Source organism: Triticum dicoccoides, chromosome 2B (genome assembly GCF_002162155.2).
Source record: "Triticum dicoccoides isolate Atlit2015 ecotype Zavitan chromosome 2B, WEW_v2.0, whole genome shotgun sequence".
Lineage (NCBI taxonomy): Eukaryota > Viridiplantae > Streptophyta > Magnoliopsida > Poales > Poaceae > Triticum > Triticum dicoccoides.
In genome coordinates, this window is record NC_041383.1 from 492348104 (window position 1) to 492359767 (window position 11664).

At 47.6% G+C, this 11664-nt stretch overlaps 3 protein-coding genes across 3 annotated transcripts; 1 reads left to right on the forward strand and 2 right to left on the reverse strand.

The window, feature by feature from the left end:
* Window positions 1-1074: 1074 nt before the first annotated feature.
* On the reverse strand, window positions 1075-2048 carry LOC119367881 (probable transcription repressor OFP9). The gene has a single exon (XM_037633266.1). It carries the CDS (start codon window positions 1957-1959, stop codon window positions 1336-1338), a length of 624 nt encoding a protein of 207 aa, XP_037489163.1. The 5' UTR covers window positions 1960-2048; the 3' UTR covers window positions 1075-1335.
* A 3072-nt stretch (window positions 2049-5120) lies between these two features.
* Window positions 5121-6925, forward strand: LOC119367882. Its single transcript, XM_037633267.1, has 3 exons — window positions 5121-6123; window positions 6213-6537; window positions 6620-6925. The coding sequence occupies exons 1-3, from the start codon at window positions 5269-5271 to the stop codon at window positions 6754-6756; spliced, it is 1317 nt and encodes a 438-aa protein (XP_037489164.1). The 5' UTR covers window positions 5121-5268; the 3' UTR covers window positions 6757-6925.
* Window positions 6926-7141: 216 nt separating this feature from the next.
* On the reverse strand, window positions 7142-10664 carry LOC119364418. The gene is made up of 2 exons (XM_037629892.1): window positions 10426-10664; window positions 7142-8474 (listed from the first exon to the last, which is right to left on the reverse strand). Exon 2 carries the CDS (start codon window positions 8447-8449, stop codon window positions 7490-7492), a length of 960 nt encoding a protein of 319 aa, XP_037485789.1. The 5' UTR covers window positions 8450-8474; window positions 10426-10664; the 3' UTR covers window positions 7142-7489.
* Between the last annotated feature and the right edge of the window lie 1000 nt (window positions 10665-11664).

Below are 11664 nucleotides of genomic sequence, written 5' to 3' on the forward strand. Positions count from 1 at the left end.
CGCACCCATTTTTTCACCTCCCAACATGATATTTTGTGATTAGCATTGGATGACTCACTCCCACATCATATCGGCGGACCACGTTGTGACATAAAAAGCGGACATATATCAGAGATATTTGCGGGTCACAGCGTTGGAGATGCTCTTATGTCGGGAGAGTAGTCCCGGTGTAATTTTGTTGTGAACCTTTGTTTTCTTCTCCTTAGTTAATGAATGAGTGACTCTTTTGTCTCTATATTTCAAAGACATAAAATCCAAGTGAGAGATAGCTTGATCCCACAAGTGGGGGTTACTGCAGCAACTTGCGTTTAACTACTAGTGTTTAAGACCCGCAAAGTAGATTAACTTCATGAGGCCGACACCTTTAAGCACGCAGCAACAGGAGCTAGTAGTACAAAAGCAAGGAATAAATCATGTCGTGTCCTGATGATCGAGGCTTTTTAGCAATCCTCCTCCTTATCTTAATTATTCCCCCTTTTCCTGTTCAAAATGTGCGTCTTAACACGAATATATCGTAGAAGTGATACGTGTCAAACTCCCGTCAAGTTTCTTTCCTGATTATATGATTAGTGATAGATTTTGTTTCGGTTGTAGGGTTTAATTGATTGTTTTGGTTACATGAATCTTAATGATTGTTAGATTTGTTTTTTATTCAAAAAGGTAACCAGTTGTTGATCCACAATGCAAGAACACAAGCATACACATGTAATAGCATTGCACCAAACAAACATTGATGTGCAATTTTCTAAAAAAAGGTGAAAACAATTCTTGTAAGGTTGGCATTCAGAATTCAAGAATACAAAACTAGGTTGGCATTCAGAGTTCAAGAATACAAAACTAGCTTATGAATAGTAGGTTTTCACGCATCAATTAAGTGATGGTTTTGCTCAAAAAGTATTATTAAGTGACAGTTTCAAACTAAAACCATGTAAGTTATTTTCGAACGGAGGGAGTACAATACACTATTGGCTCTGTAATAAATTATTAAGGTTATGTTGTGTACTCATGGATGTGTATGCCGGCGTAACTAAGTTCAATCAGACAAACAAACTCAATGCTGACCTTGCACTAACTTATTCTGAAATCCACATCTGAACTGAGGATAGGTTCGGATATATCAACATAACAAACAGCGAAATATATACACGACGAAAATTGCCCAAGATAGGCACACTATGCCTGAGGCTTGGGCACATTATTACAGCAGTGCTGAGCAACACTGTTTGAACAAAAATTAACTTATCACGCCAATACCATCACACTTCCCCGTTGCGAGGCTGCGAGAGCACGACAGATGCGCACACGCACAAGCATGGACGCCGCCGGTACGCCTCTTCAGCCCTTGCAAGCGAACAGGCCGGTGCACACCTCGTGGAAGGCGTCGAGGATGGCGGCGCGGTGCTCGCGCGCGTTCACGGACACGTAGCAGTTGAGCAGCGCCCGCAGCTCCGCGGGCTCGGCCATCCGCTTCGCCGCGATCACCTCCGCGATGGACCGGCGGAACTCCTCCCGGGGCTCGTAAGTCCTCCTGTCCACGGCCACCAGCACGACGCACGGCTTCCTCTCCCTGGGCCTGGGCGCGCTCTTCTCGTAGCAGCCGCCGCCGCCGCCGCTGGCGCAGGAGCAGACGCACGGCCAGCGACGGCGCTGATCAGCGAGCTCCGTCCCGCGGCGCGTCGCCGACGACCGGCCGTCGGCGGAGGCGGCGTCGACCATGGAGTGCAGCCTCGCCTGGACCATGCCGTGGGCGATGTCCGACATGCGGCCGCACGTCGTGTCCGGCGCGTCCAGGGACGAGCAGGACGCCGAGGAGGACACGCTGAGCCGCGACGCGCCGCAGCACAGCGCGCGGCACCTGCCGTCCTTGTGCTTCGCCTTGGGCGCCGCGCTGGCATCGGCCTGGTTCTTGCCGCCGCCATTCTTCTGCCGAAGCTTGCTCCGGCCCGAGAAGAAGTGCATCGCCGCTCTCTGTCCTTCCTCCGTGCCGCCGCGCTCTGCTCTGCTACGTTGTCTTGCCGTGCAACTGCAAGAGGACAATGCACAATTGGGCGAACGGGTAAGGGTAGTAGTAAGATGCATGGGCGCTGCAAGAGGACCGTGCGCGGTTGTAAAGCGATCAAAGGCGCCGCCTTTTGGTTTCGTGATTAAGCAAATTTTTAAGCCTCGGAAAAGGAGGAGTGTAAGTAGAGTAGCTGATTAAGCTCCATAGCTTAAGCTTTAGGATGTAGCAGGATCATGCTGTCCCCTAACCAGCAGCAACTTGGCATCTCCAACACACTGCTTTCTCTTTAGCCACGGCATTCTTAATCAGGATCAGCTAACTTGCCAAATCGTAAACGTGAAATAGCCGCTTATAAAATTATAGGCGTCAATGATCGTCCATAGTCGCCATTACGTGAAACCTACTTATGTCATAATTACAGCAGCACACGCTGTCCTCGGATGAATCTAGAGGTCTAGATCATACTAATCTTCACTTCCCTTGGAGTCTAGAACTCTAGATCATATTCATCACTTCCCTTGGAATGTGTTGTTGTTCTTTCACTTCCAACTTCCAGAGCACTGTCTGACTTATGTATAAAATGGGGTGAAAGCCTGTTTCAAGAGGATTGCTTGCCTCTGTCGCAGAGGTTGAGCTTGGGAGCATATATATAGCGACACGTGTTTGAAATCCCCAAAGTCTAGATTAGCACCCCCTAACCTAATCCGACTCCAGATTAATTAAAGATGATGGGAGACAGGGGAAGCTAAAGAAGCTAGCAAAGCTAGAAGGGCTTCCCTCCCAGCTGGTGTAGTGGCCGTCATGTGGCCGGCCAATCATTCAATCAAGCAGCGGTCAACAGCTTTAGCAAGCTCCCACCTCTGCTTTTCCGTCGGTTTCTTTCCATTCTCTTTTCCTGTTTCCTTTTTGGGCAAGCGGCTATAGGAGCAAGCTGGTAGAGTGTTCGCGTGTGGTGCTCTGTCGCTTCGCCAACCGCCGATGGAGTAGGCAGCCAGCTTGGTTGCTTGGTGTCTATGGAGAGTGGATCACTGGAGCTTCTTGGTCATCGGCTCATCATTGTTACTTACCGCAAAGGAATTAAGTGGCAGCATCGTCTCACTGTCACTCCTTCATCTAGACAACAGATTTCTACTTTCATTTTTGTCCAGTAGCAGCGTGCTGTTACCAAGTAGCGGGACGTTCAATCTCGGTGCTCCATTTGTGCATGCGTAATGCTTACTCCTCGTAAAGGTGTGCTTCTTTTACAGTTGCACTGAACGTGGCCGCGCAAATTGCATGAGAATTTTCCACGACCACGGACTGTATTTGCGCATGGCACGCCGCTGGTCGCTAGTCGCTGCCGGTCACTTTTCTTCGCCGTGTTGCCCAATGCCGCACTTCTTTTTTTTTGAGATTCGCTCAATGCCGCAATTGCGTCGCGATGGGATTGCCGTGGCCCATGTCATCTCCGGAGACTGGGCTTGCTGGGGTCCAACCGCTGCATTCGGGCTAAAATGGCGAATTTGGCCATTTTTAGAAAGTTTAGCATGAAACTATCATATTTCAAACTTTTTTCGCGATATATGACCCTTTTCGGTAACGCCATCCACCTAGGCATCTGCGTTCCACAAGCAAATCCTTAGAACATGGCGTTTCCACCATGGCCCTGACGTGGCCAAGCGAAAACGTTGTGCAAAAAGAACAAAGAAATGACAGAAAAATGAAAAAAGGGCGCCACACCCCTACACTGGGTCAGCCCAAAGTGCACTGAGGGGTATGGTGAGGTTTATTGAATATCACGGATTTATTAAATGTTCGTGGGTTTAAAAAAGTTCATGAATCTGAAAAAGTTACATAAATTTGCAAAAAAAAATTATAAAAATAAAAAATCTCGAACTTTGGAAAAATATTCAACATTCTGAAAATACTCGTAAATTTGAAAAAAAGCATAAATTTTAAAAAAGTTCATGAACTTGAGAGAAAGTTCACAAAAATGAAAAGGTTCACGAATTTTAGAAAAAGTTAAAGAAAAATCAGAAAGGTTCACAAATTTAAGAAAAGTTCATATAAATTGAAAGGATGAGATTCGTGAATTTGTGCTGAAAACTGGTTTTCCACAGCTCCGGTTTTACCCGGTTCTCTCCGAAACGCTCCGGGTATGCGCCAGTTAGCAAATAAGCCTATAAGTGGCAGCTTAAGCGCCAAATAGGACTTGGGCGAGTGGTGGTGAACTCTGGGCTTGCTAGGGCCCAACCGCTGCCTTTGCACACAGCCCGCTTCCGGAAAGGAAATCAGGCCCGACTTCCTTACGGTGGGTTTGATTGAGCCTGAACCAGCGTAGCTGCCTAAAAGCTTTCCTTTCTCTCTGCCATCCGGCAGCAGAAACAGCTTGGCTGGCGGGAATGAGCAGCAGAAACTTCTACTTGCGGTCGGTGGTTAAGGCACGGTATTCCTATTCCAATTATTGGCACTGTGCAGTTACTCTTACTCCCGCCAGCCAAGCTGAACACTTTGCTCCGTGACTGGCAGCATCCTTTGGCGACTGTACCTCAACCCGAAAGAGCTTCAGTGCATGCGCCCGTGCTAGCTGCTAGCCCAGTGATCGATCGATCGGCTCCTTGGTTTCTGCTGTTATGATCTTGAGCTGTGGGGATTCCGTTCACTTAACCCTCGAAACAAAACAAAACAAAACAAAAAACTGCACTTGGCTTCTCTTTTTGCTTTTCCACGCCGTCGTCGCTGTGAATCTGTGATACCGTTCGCTGTCCACCTCCAAGCAAAAGAAGTGCTTCTGTGCCTCGCACGAGATACACCGCGCTTTCCGTATCACACATTACCGTCATATAATGATAATCTCATGAGTAAAACAAAGTACCATAAAAAGGCTGATAAGGGCCGTGAAACCTCTGGTCTAGCACTCTAGCTATGTCCTGGTTTTTCCTTCCTTTTTTAAGGAAAATTGTGCTGTTGATTAATTACTAGAAGATAATTTGAATTTAATTTCATGTTTGGCAAAAGGCGTGTCATTCATTACAGAATGCAGATCCACACCCACAAGCATTTCCCAATTTGACATATAGGCCACAGCCAGCAACAGGATATATATACTCGATCCACACCCACCGTCGTCGCTGTGAATCTGTGTCTCCGTTTCTTTCTTGCTAGCTCAATTACCCTCCTAAACAACAGGACGGCCGGTGAAACGGAAGCTGAAACCTGAAAGGGATACGATCGACAAGACAAGGGGCCGAGAACATTGGAGCACGGCGGCCGGGAAAGGCGCAGGGATGGCCGGGGACGCGCCGCCGTCGCCGACGGCGGGCGAGGAGCCCTCGCCCGCGTCGGCGCCGCTGCTGCTGCGGCGGAGGGGCTCGTACCAGCGCTGCATGTCGCACGCGCGCGACGAGCTCCGCAGCTTCCGCACCTGCCTCCGCTGGATGTGCGTCGACCACTCGGACGGCTCCAGCGCCGCGGCCTCGTGGCTCGTCTTCGCCGTCCTCGGGGTGGCCGTCCCGGTGGCCGCGCGCGTCGCCATGCCGCGCCGCGCCTACGACACGCAGGTGCAGCTCTCGCTCACGCTCTCCGCGGCGCTCTCCTACCTCACGCTCACCTCGCTCATCCGCCGCCGCGGTCTGCGCCGGCTGCTCTACCTGGACCGCCTCCGCCACGACTCCCAGGACGTGCGCGCGGGCTACACCATGCAGCTCGCCGGGTCCTTCCACCTCCTCGCATGCTTCGTCCTCCCCTGCTTCCTCGCCGACGCCGCCTACAAGGTGTTCTGGTACTGCGTGCACCGGCCTTTCCCGGCGTGGTGGTCCGCCGTGGCGTGCGCGATGGAGATGGCGTCGTGGATGTACCGCACGGCCATGTTCTTCATGGCGTGCGTGCTGTTCCGGATCATATGCTACCTGCAGATCCTGCGCATGACGGGCTTTGCGCGGGACTTCGGGCAGTGCGCCGACGTTGTCGCCGTGCTGGGGCAGCACCGCCGCATCCGTGACCAGCTCCGGCGGATCAGCCACCGGTACCGCAAGTTCATAATGTACTGCCTCCTGCTCGTGACGGCCAGCCAGTTCACCGCGCTCCTCGGCGCCACGAGGTCCCACGCGCAGGTCAACATCGCCACAGCCGGCGAGCTCGCGGTAACCTTCTCCCGGCCGGCGCTGCTGTACATGCTCGATCGTCTGTTCATTCGACATGTTGTATGATTAACGTCTGGAATTTTCTTCAGCTCTGCTCCCTGAGCCTCGTGGCCGGCCTGCTCATCTGCCTGCACAGCGCCGCAAAGATCACGCACAAGACGCAGGCCATCACCAGCATCGCCGCGGCGTGGCACGCCGACGCCACCATCAACACCGTGGAGCGTGACCAGGAGAACCCCAGGACGCCGAGCAGGTCGTGCCTGCAGCTGCAGCAGCAGCAGGTGCCCCCGTCCCCGGACTCGGACCAGTCGGACGACGACGAGATGTCCCCGAGCGAGGACAGCCTCGACACCTCCTCCAAGTTCACGTCCTTCCACGCCACTCACATCTCATACCAGAAGAGGCAGGCGCTAGGTAAGCTTGATTCACTCCATCGTATCGTTTGCGGTTTGATTTCGCCATTGCAAGGCACTGTAGCTGATCATGGCGTTTTCAGTGACCTACCTGGAGAACAACCGCGCGGGCATCACGGTGTTCGGCTTCGTGGTCGACCGGACGTGGCTCCACGCGCTCTTCATGCTCGAGTTCTCGCTAGTCATGTGGCTGCTGGGGAAGACCATTGGTATATCTTAGAGAAGGGCGACCATCTCGATCCCTGTCACCTGTGTGTATATATGATGAACCATCCAGCTCCTATCCCTGCTCCAACTCTGTCATCCATGTACTGTCGAGAATCATGTAGATCGCCACCCTCTCAGGGGTGTAAACTGAGCGCAGATAGCTAAATATATACTCATGTTCCAGATATAAACCGTGTTCATTGCCTCCTTGCAATCTGCTTACCTGATGACAAATTGAAACCTACTGTTTACTACTGGGAAAACTAGCTTGCAAGTCGCAACCAACTCCTAACAAGTTGGATCGACGGAACCGCAAGTCAGCACAATGAGATCGGACAACACCCAACAGGAACCTCAAAATACAAGTCGAGCAATATGTCAAAAGACATTAGGAAACATATAACAAAACGGTCTGACTAACTTTGAACAGAAATGACCAAGAGTTGGGTTGTGCTTTTCAAGGACAATAACACCAATGGCTAAAGCAATCTTTTGCCTAACAGATACGCTGCTTCTATTCTACTTTGATAAAAGGAAATAAAAGAAACGTCATTCACAGATCTAGCAGCGCATTCATCAGAGAAAAAGAAGTGGCCCAACAAGAAAAAAAATCTTTTAAAACCCACCCTCTATGACCAAACCAGAAAGAAACATGCCAAAGGATTCATGAATACTGTTTCCGCCGGATCAGCTCTCATGGTAAGGTGCTGGTGTCTGCTTCCTGGCAGATGAAATGCTCCCATTTCTCAGCTGTCATTTGTGGATCTTGCTTGTCTCCCCCTTGGCATCCGAGCTGACAGAGCAGAACCAACCTGCGGCCATCCACGCCTTCCACTGCTTCTGGAGATGGTTAGAGGGCGACGCTGGACATTTTGTCTTGGTCTTATCCCACTTGTCCTGTAAGCTCTGCGAACCACTCTTCGTAATGATCGGAAATCAGGAGCTCCAGAAAACATAATATCACCACCATCAGGAAACGTGTAAGAGTCAGAGTCATCACTCCAATCAGAGTTATCCATAAAAGAGTCGCTGCTGCCACTATTGGGGTCAATAAGATAGTCCCCAATAATCATAGATCCTGGATTCAAGCCTGTGACTATGCTGATTGCATCCTGCCTCTCCTTTGCACTTTCAAGCTCCTTCCATTCAGCCAATCGTGCAGGGTCAACTTCACGAGGTTTTGATGAAGGATGTCTGGCCTTCACATGCTTGCAGAGTTTCTTATATGATCCCATGGACGAGCAGTCTTCATGAATGCAAGTTCTCTTCTTGCGATTGAGAAATCGCCGGGCTGGTTCAACCACTGTCCAGCCTTTCACTTCCCCACGGCAGATAGGGCAAGCAAGCTCCACATCCTTTGGCTTCTTGCTAGCTGCTGCCACTGCAATTGATACTTCATTTGCCGGCTTCTCCTTCACATAAGCATTTTTAAACTGTTCGAGACAATTAGACTGATGATAGTTGGTTCCACACATGTATGGTCGACAACCCTTGGTGTGTGAAGAACACAGCAGGAGGACAGCATCATGTGGACGCTCCAAGCATATTGGGCAAGTGGCATGTTTCCAATCCTTTTTCTCCGAGGTTAATTTCAATTTATTTTCCTTGGCTGCCTTTGTTGCTTTCTGGTAGTGGGAAGGTGCATCAGGAGGAGATGACCGAAGTCGCCGGCTTGATAAGTCGCGGTGCCTTGGAGTTCTTGCCATAGCTTCCCAAAACAGGAAAAGGGATCTAGAATAGTGGCACAAAAGTGCATATATATTCAGTTACTAATAACAAGAAAAAATATATTTATCAATCTACTTCTATCGAATCACGTAATACTGATCAGTACTAGTTTGCTATAACAATCACGACTTCATGACAACAACAAATGAAGTTGCACTATTTCTTACCATGAGCTATACTGTATACAGAAAGATGGCTACTTTACAATCTTCTGGGTTTATTTTAAATCCTTCTGCTCAAATTGCTCATCACCTTCAAAATCAAGTGATACTACCATATCTCACGTAAAAGCTAATTTCAGGATATATAGTGTGAAAAAATGAAAAGCAAATTTCAAGTGGTTTGAGCATTTAGGTCATGGATGTTTTATTTATTTCTGTTACTTTTATTAGTGAGGAAGCATGGACATGTTCAAACTTATCTAACAGCTGCATTGCACAAATATTAAATTATAAAGAAGATGTAAACAATTGGCGCAAAAGCAATAAAGCCTAAAGTTTGAACAAATCATCCAAACTGAGAACATAAATAAATATGGAACCAGGCAATCTCAGAAACACGGTACATGGTATATCTAATAAAAAGAAAGCAGCAAAAGCATGTCCTAGAGAGTAAGCAGAGATGAAAGGACCGTTCATTTATAAGTAAAGCACATCAAACAATGTCATACAGCAAGGACAAGTTCGATATGGTCTAGTAAAACTCTGCAAGAATAGCCAGTGCCAGCTAACAACTTCTTAATACACATAAATGTTAGGCGTGGAACCTAATATCAGTGTTATTCACACTATGCACATTTCATTTTAATTGCTAGAAACTACAAGCATGGATCTCAAAATGCACCTACACCACAAGTGCCCTAGGCAGGTCAGGTCAATACAAGATATGAAAGATGGAGTTTCTATTTGACAATGAGGGTAAAATGTCCCTATGCCATCCTTCTTTTCTATGGAGTTGCATAAATGTTTCTAATGAACAAGTGTATTGCAGGGGATTTTTTCTAAGAGTTGTGGTTTTCTGACTCATTAATTATTTTTTATAAAAACATCAAAGGGAATATCAGGTAGGAACTCCCTGTAACCAGAAAAATGCTATCTGATCATGTACAGACCACTGGATATGTTTGATGATCATGCAAATAGCAGCACTCACAGGTAGGTTTGGTGATGATGCAATCTGATCATGTACAGACAATTCGATATGTTTGATGATCATGCAAATAGCTTTCACAGGTAGGTTTAGGAATGGTACAAATAAATCACATATAAGATGTTGAGGTGGCTCAAAGGCCAAGATCAACAGTAGCTGATGTAGATTCAAAGAATGATGTTTTTTCCTTACAAACTGGACAGACTTAGACACTTTTGGATCACAAGTTTGCATTCCCCCATCTTAAGGGAAGTTATCATTTGTTGGGAACTAGATGAAACAAATCGTACTATTTATCTCCAGTGGCAGATCCAGAAATGTGCGGATGGCAGTGTGAGCAGTCGCTGCAAAGGCGGTGTCAAATCACCAGATAGCTTGCACGAAGGCATATATAATTTAATCTGGGCATGGCAATACATTGTTGACGCAAAAACAAGCACCCAAACAAATAGCCGGCATTCTCCAAATACTGAAATCAAGACATGCGACATATGCAACAGACAAACAGTAATTACAAGCTTAATCTGGTATATGGCTATAACACTAAAGTATATATCAGTTCAAGTTAAGGGCGGGCATGATTTGGGGCGTGAGGAATCAGTTGAGCCCCGGAATTCGTAAAACAAATCGCTATCACTACCGCACCACGCAGCAGCGGCAAGACCGCGGCAAACTAGATGGATTGGAGCGCCCGCCCAGTATCCATCCATTGCAGAAAGGGCGGCCAAGATTAGGCCACACGCATCAAAAATAAAACATCACGGAATAAATCTCAGAACGACCAAGTAAAGTTAGGGTTCGTCACCAACGAAAGGGATCAATCCAAAGTCCGAATGGATCTCCACTCCTCGCCAGTCCAACTGCTCCCGCTACGAGAGATGAACTCCTCCAGCGTGGTGTGGCATGGGTACGTGTTCGTCGGGGAGGATTCGGCGAATGTCGTACAGCCGCCGCTGCGGCGAGGCGAAGGGACGAGAAATCGAAGCAATTGGGTGGGCCGGAGAGGCGACTAATCGGGATATCTGGTAATTTTCACGGTGACTCGTAGGATGGGTGCGGGGAGCTTTTTCTAATTTAGTAATTAGACCCTGGGCTGGATGCTAATTATCTACTACTTCGTTCCCCTAAAAAAACTATCCACTTCGGTTTTTTTTCTTCTAGTTGAACTATCTACTTCGTTAGTATCGCCTGTGCTAATTACATTTTTTTGTCCCCTAAAAATTGTTTTAGGGGGGATTTTTTTTTGTTTATCTGTATTACGAATTTGTTTAGGTCTATCTGTATACAAATATGAAAAAACAAGGATACAAGTAAAAACATATTTCTGCCAAAATTGAGAAAAATCTAAGTCTTTTTTGGACCAAGGAAAAACATATTCCTGCTTATGTTTGAAAAGGAACAAAAAGTAGCTATTTACATCAGTTACATTGTGTATGTCCCCGCAAAAAAAAGTTAAATTATGTACATGAGGAGAGTAGAGGTTATGTCGATGAGTTCAAAGATGAAGTTGAATCCAAGAATTTTCACCCGCAAAAAAAAAGAATCCAAGAATTTTCCAATATGCTTTTTCTGCCCGTGGCCCATGAGGGTAAGATCTTTTATGAACTTTCTCTTTCAAGTGTAAGAGTGATGACCCATAAATGTATGAGATCAATTGTAGTCCTTTCAATAAATAAAAGTATGGAATTCAACAAAGAGCAGAAAGAAATGACAAGCAGTTTTCAGCAAGGTATTTTCTGTAAGCACTGAAATTATCGGTAACGAGTAGTTTGATAACAAGGTAATTTTCAACAAGTGACAAGTAGCAATAGTAACTAAGGTGCAGCAAGGTAGCACAATCCTTTTTATAGCAAAGGACATGCTGGAATGGTCTTGTCGGGGGGATGAACCCTGGGCAGGCAACGGAACCCGGATCCTTTTCGAAAACAGCGGGGCCCGCATCGCCCCTCAAACTGGCACGCGCCTGACCGAGTCGCTCGACCCGGCAAGGCCCGCAACCCAGCCAAGCTCTCCGATCCGGCAAGGCACGTCGACCCGGCCTCAA

Bases quoted from the DNA above. Each gene is read 5' to 3' on its own strand.
- LOC119367881 (XM_037633266.1), bottom strand. From the start codon at position 1,959: ATGCACTTCTTCTCGGGCCGGAGCAAGCTTCGGCAGAAGAATGGCGGC.
- LOC119367882 (XM_037633267.1), top strand. From the start codon at position 5,269: ATGGCCGGGGACGCGCCGCCGTCGCCGACGGCGGGCGAGGAGCCCTCG. The intron at 6,124-6,212 runs GTAACCTTCTCC...AATTTTCTTCAG, and splicing joins CCACAGCCGGCGAGCTCGCG to CTCTGCTCCCTGAGCCTCGT. The intron at 6,538-6,619 runs GTAAGCTTGATT...TGGCGTTTTCAG, and splicing joins CCAGAAGAGGCAGGCGCTAG to TGACCTACCTGGAGAACAAC.
- LOC119364418 (XM_037629892.1), bottom strand. From the start codon at position 8,449: ATGGCAAGAACTCCAAGGCACCGCGACTTATCAAGCCGGCGACTTCGG.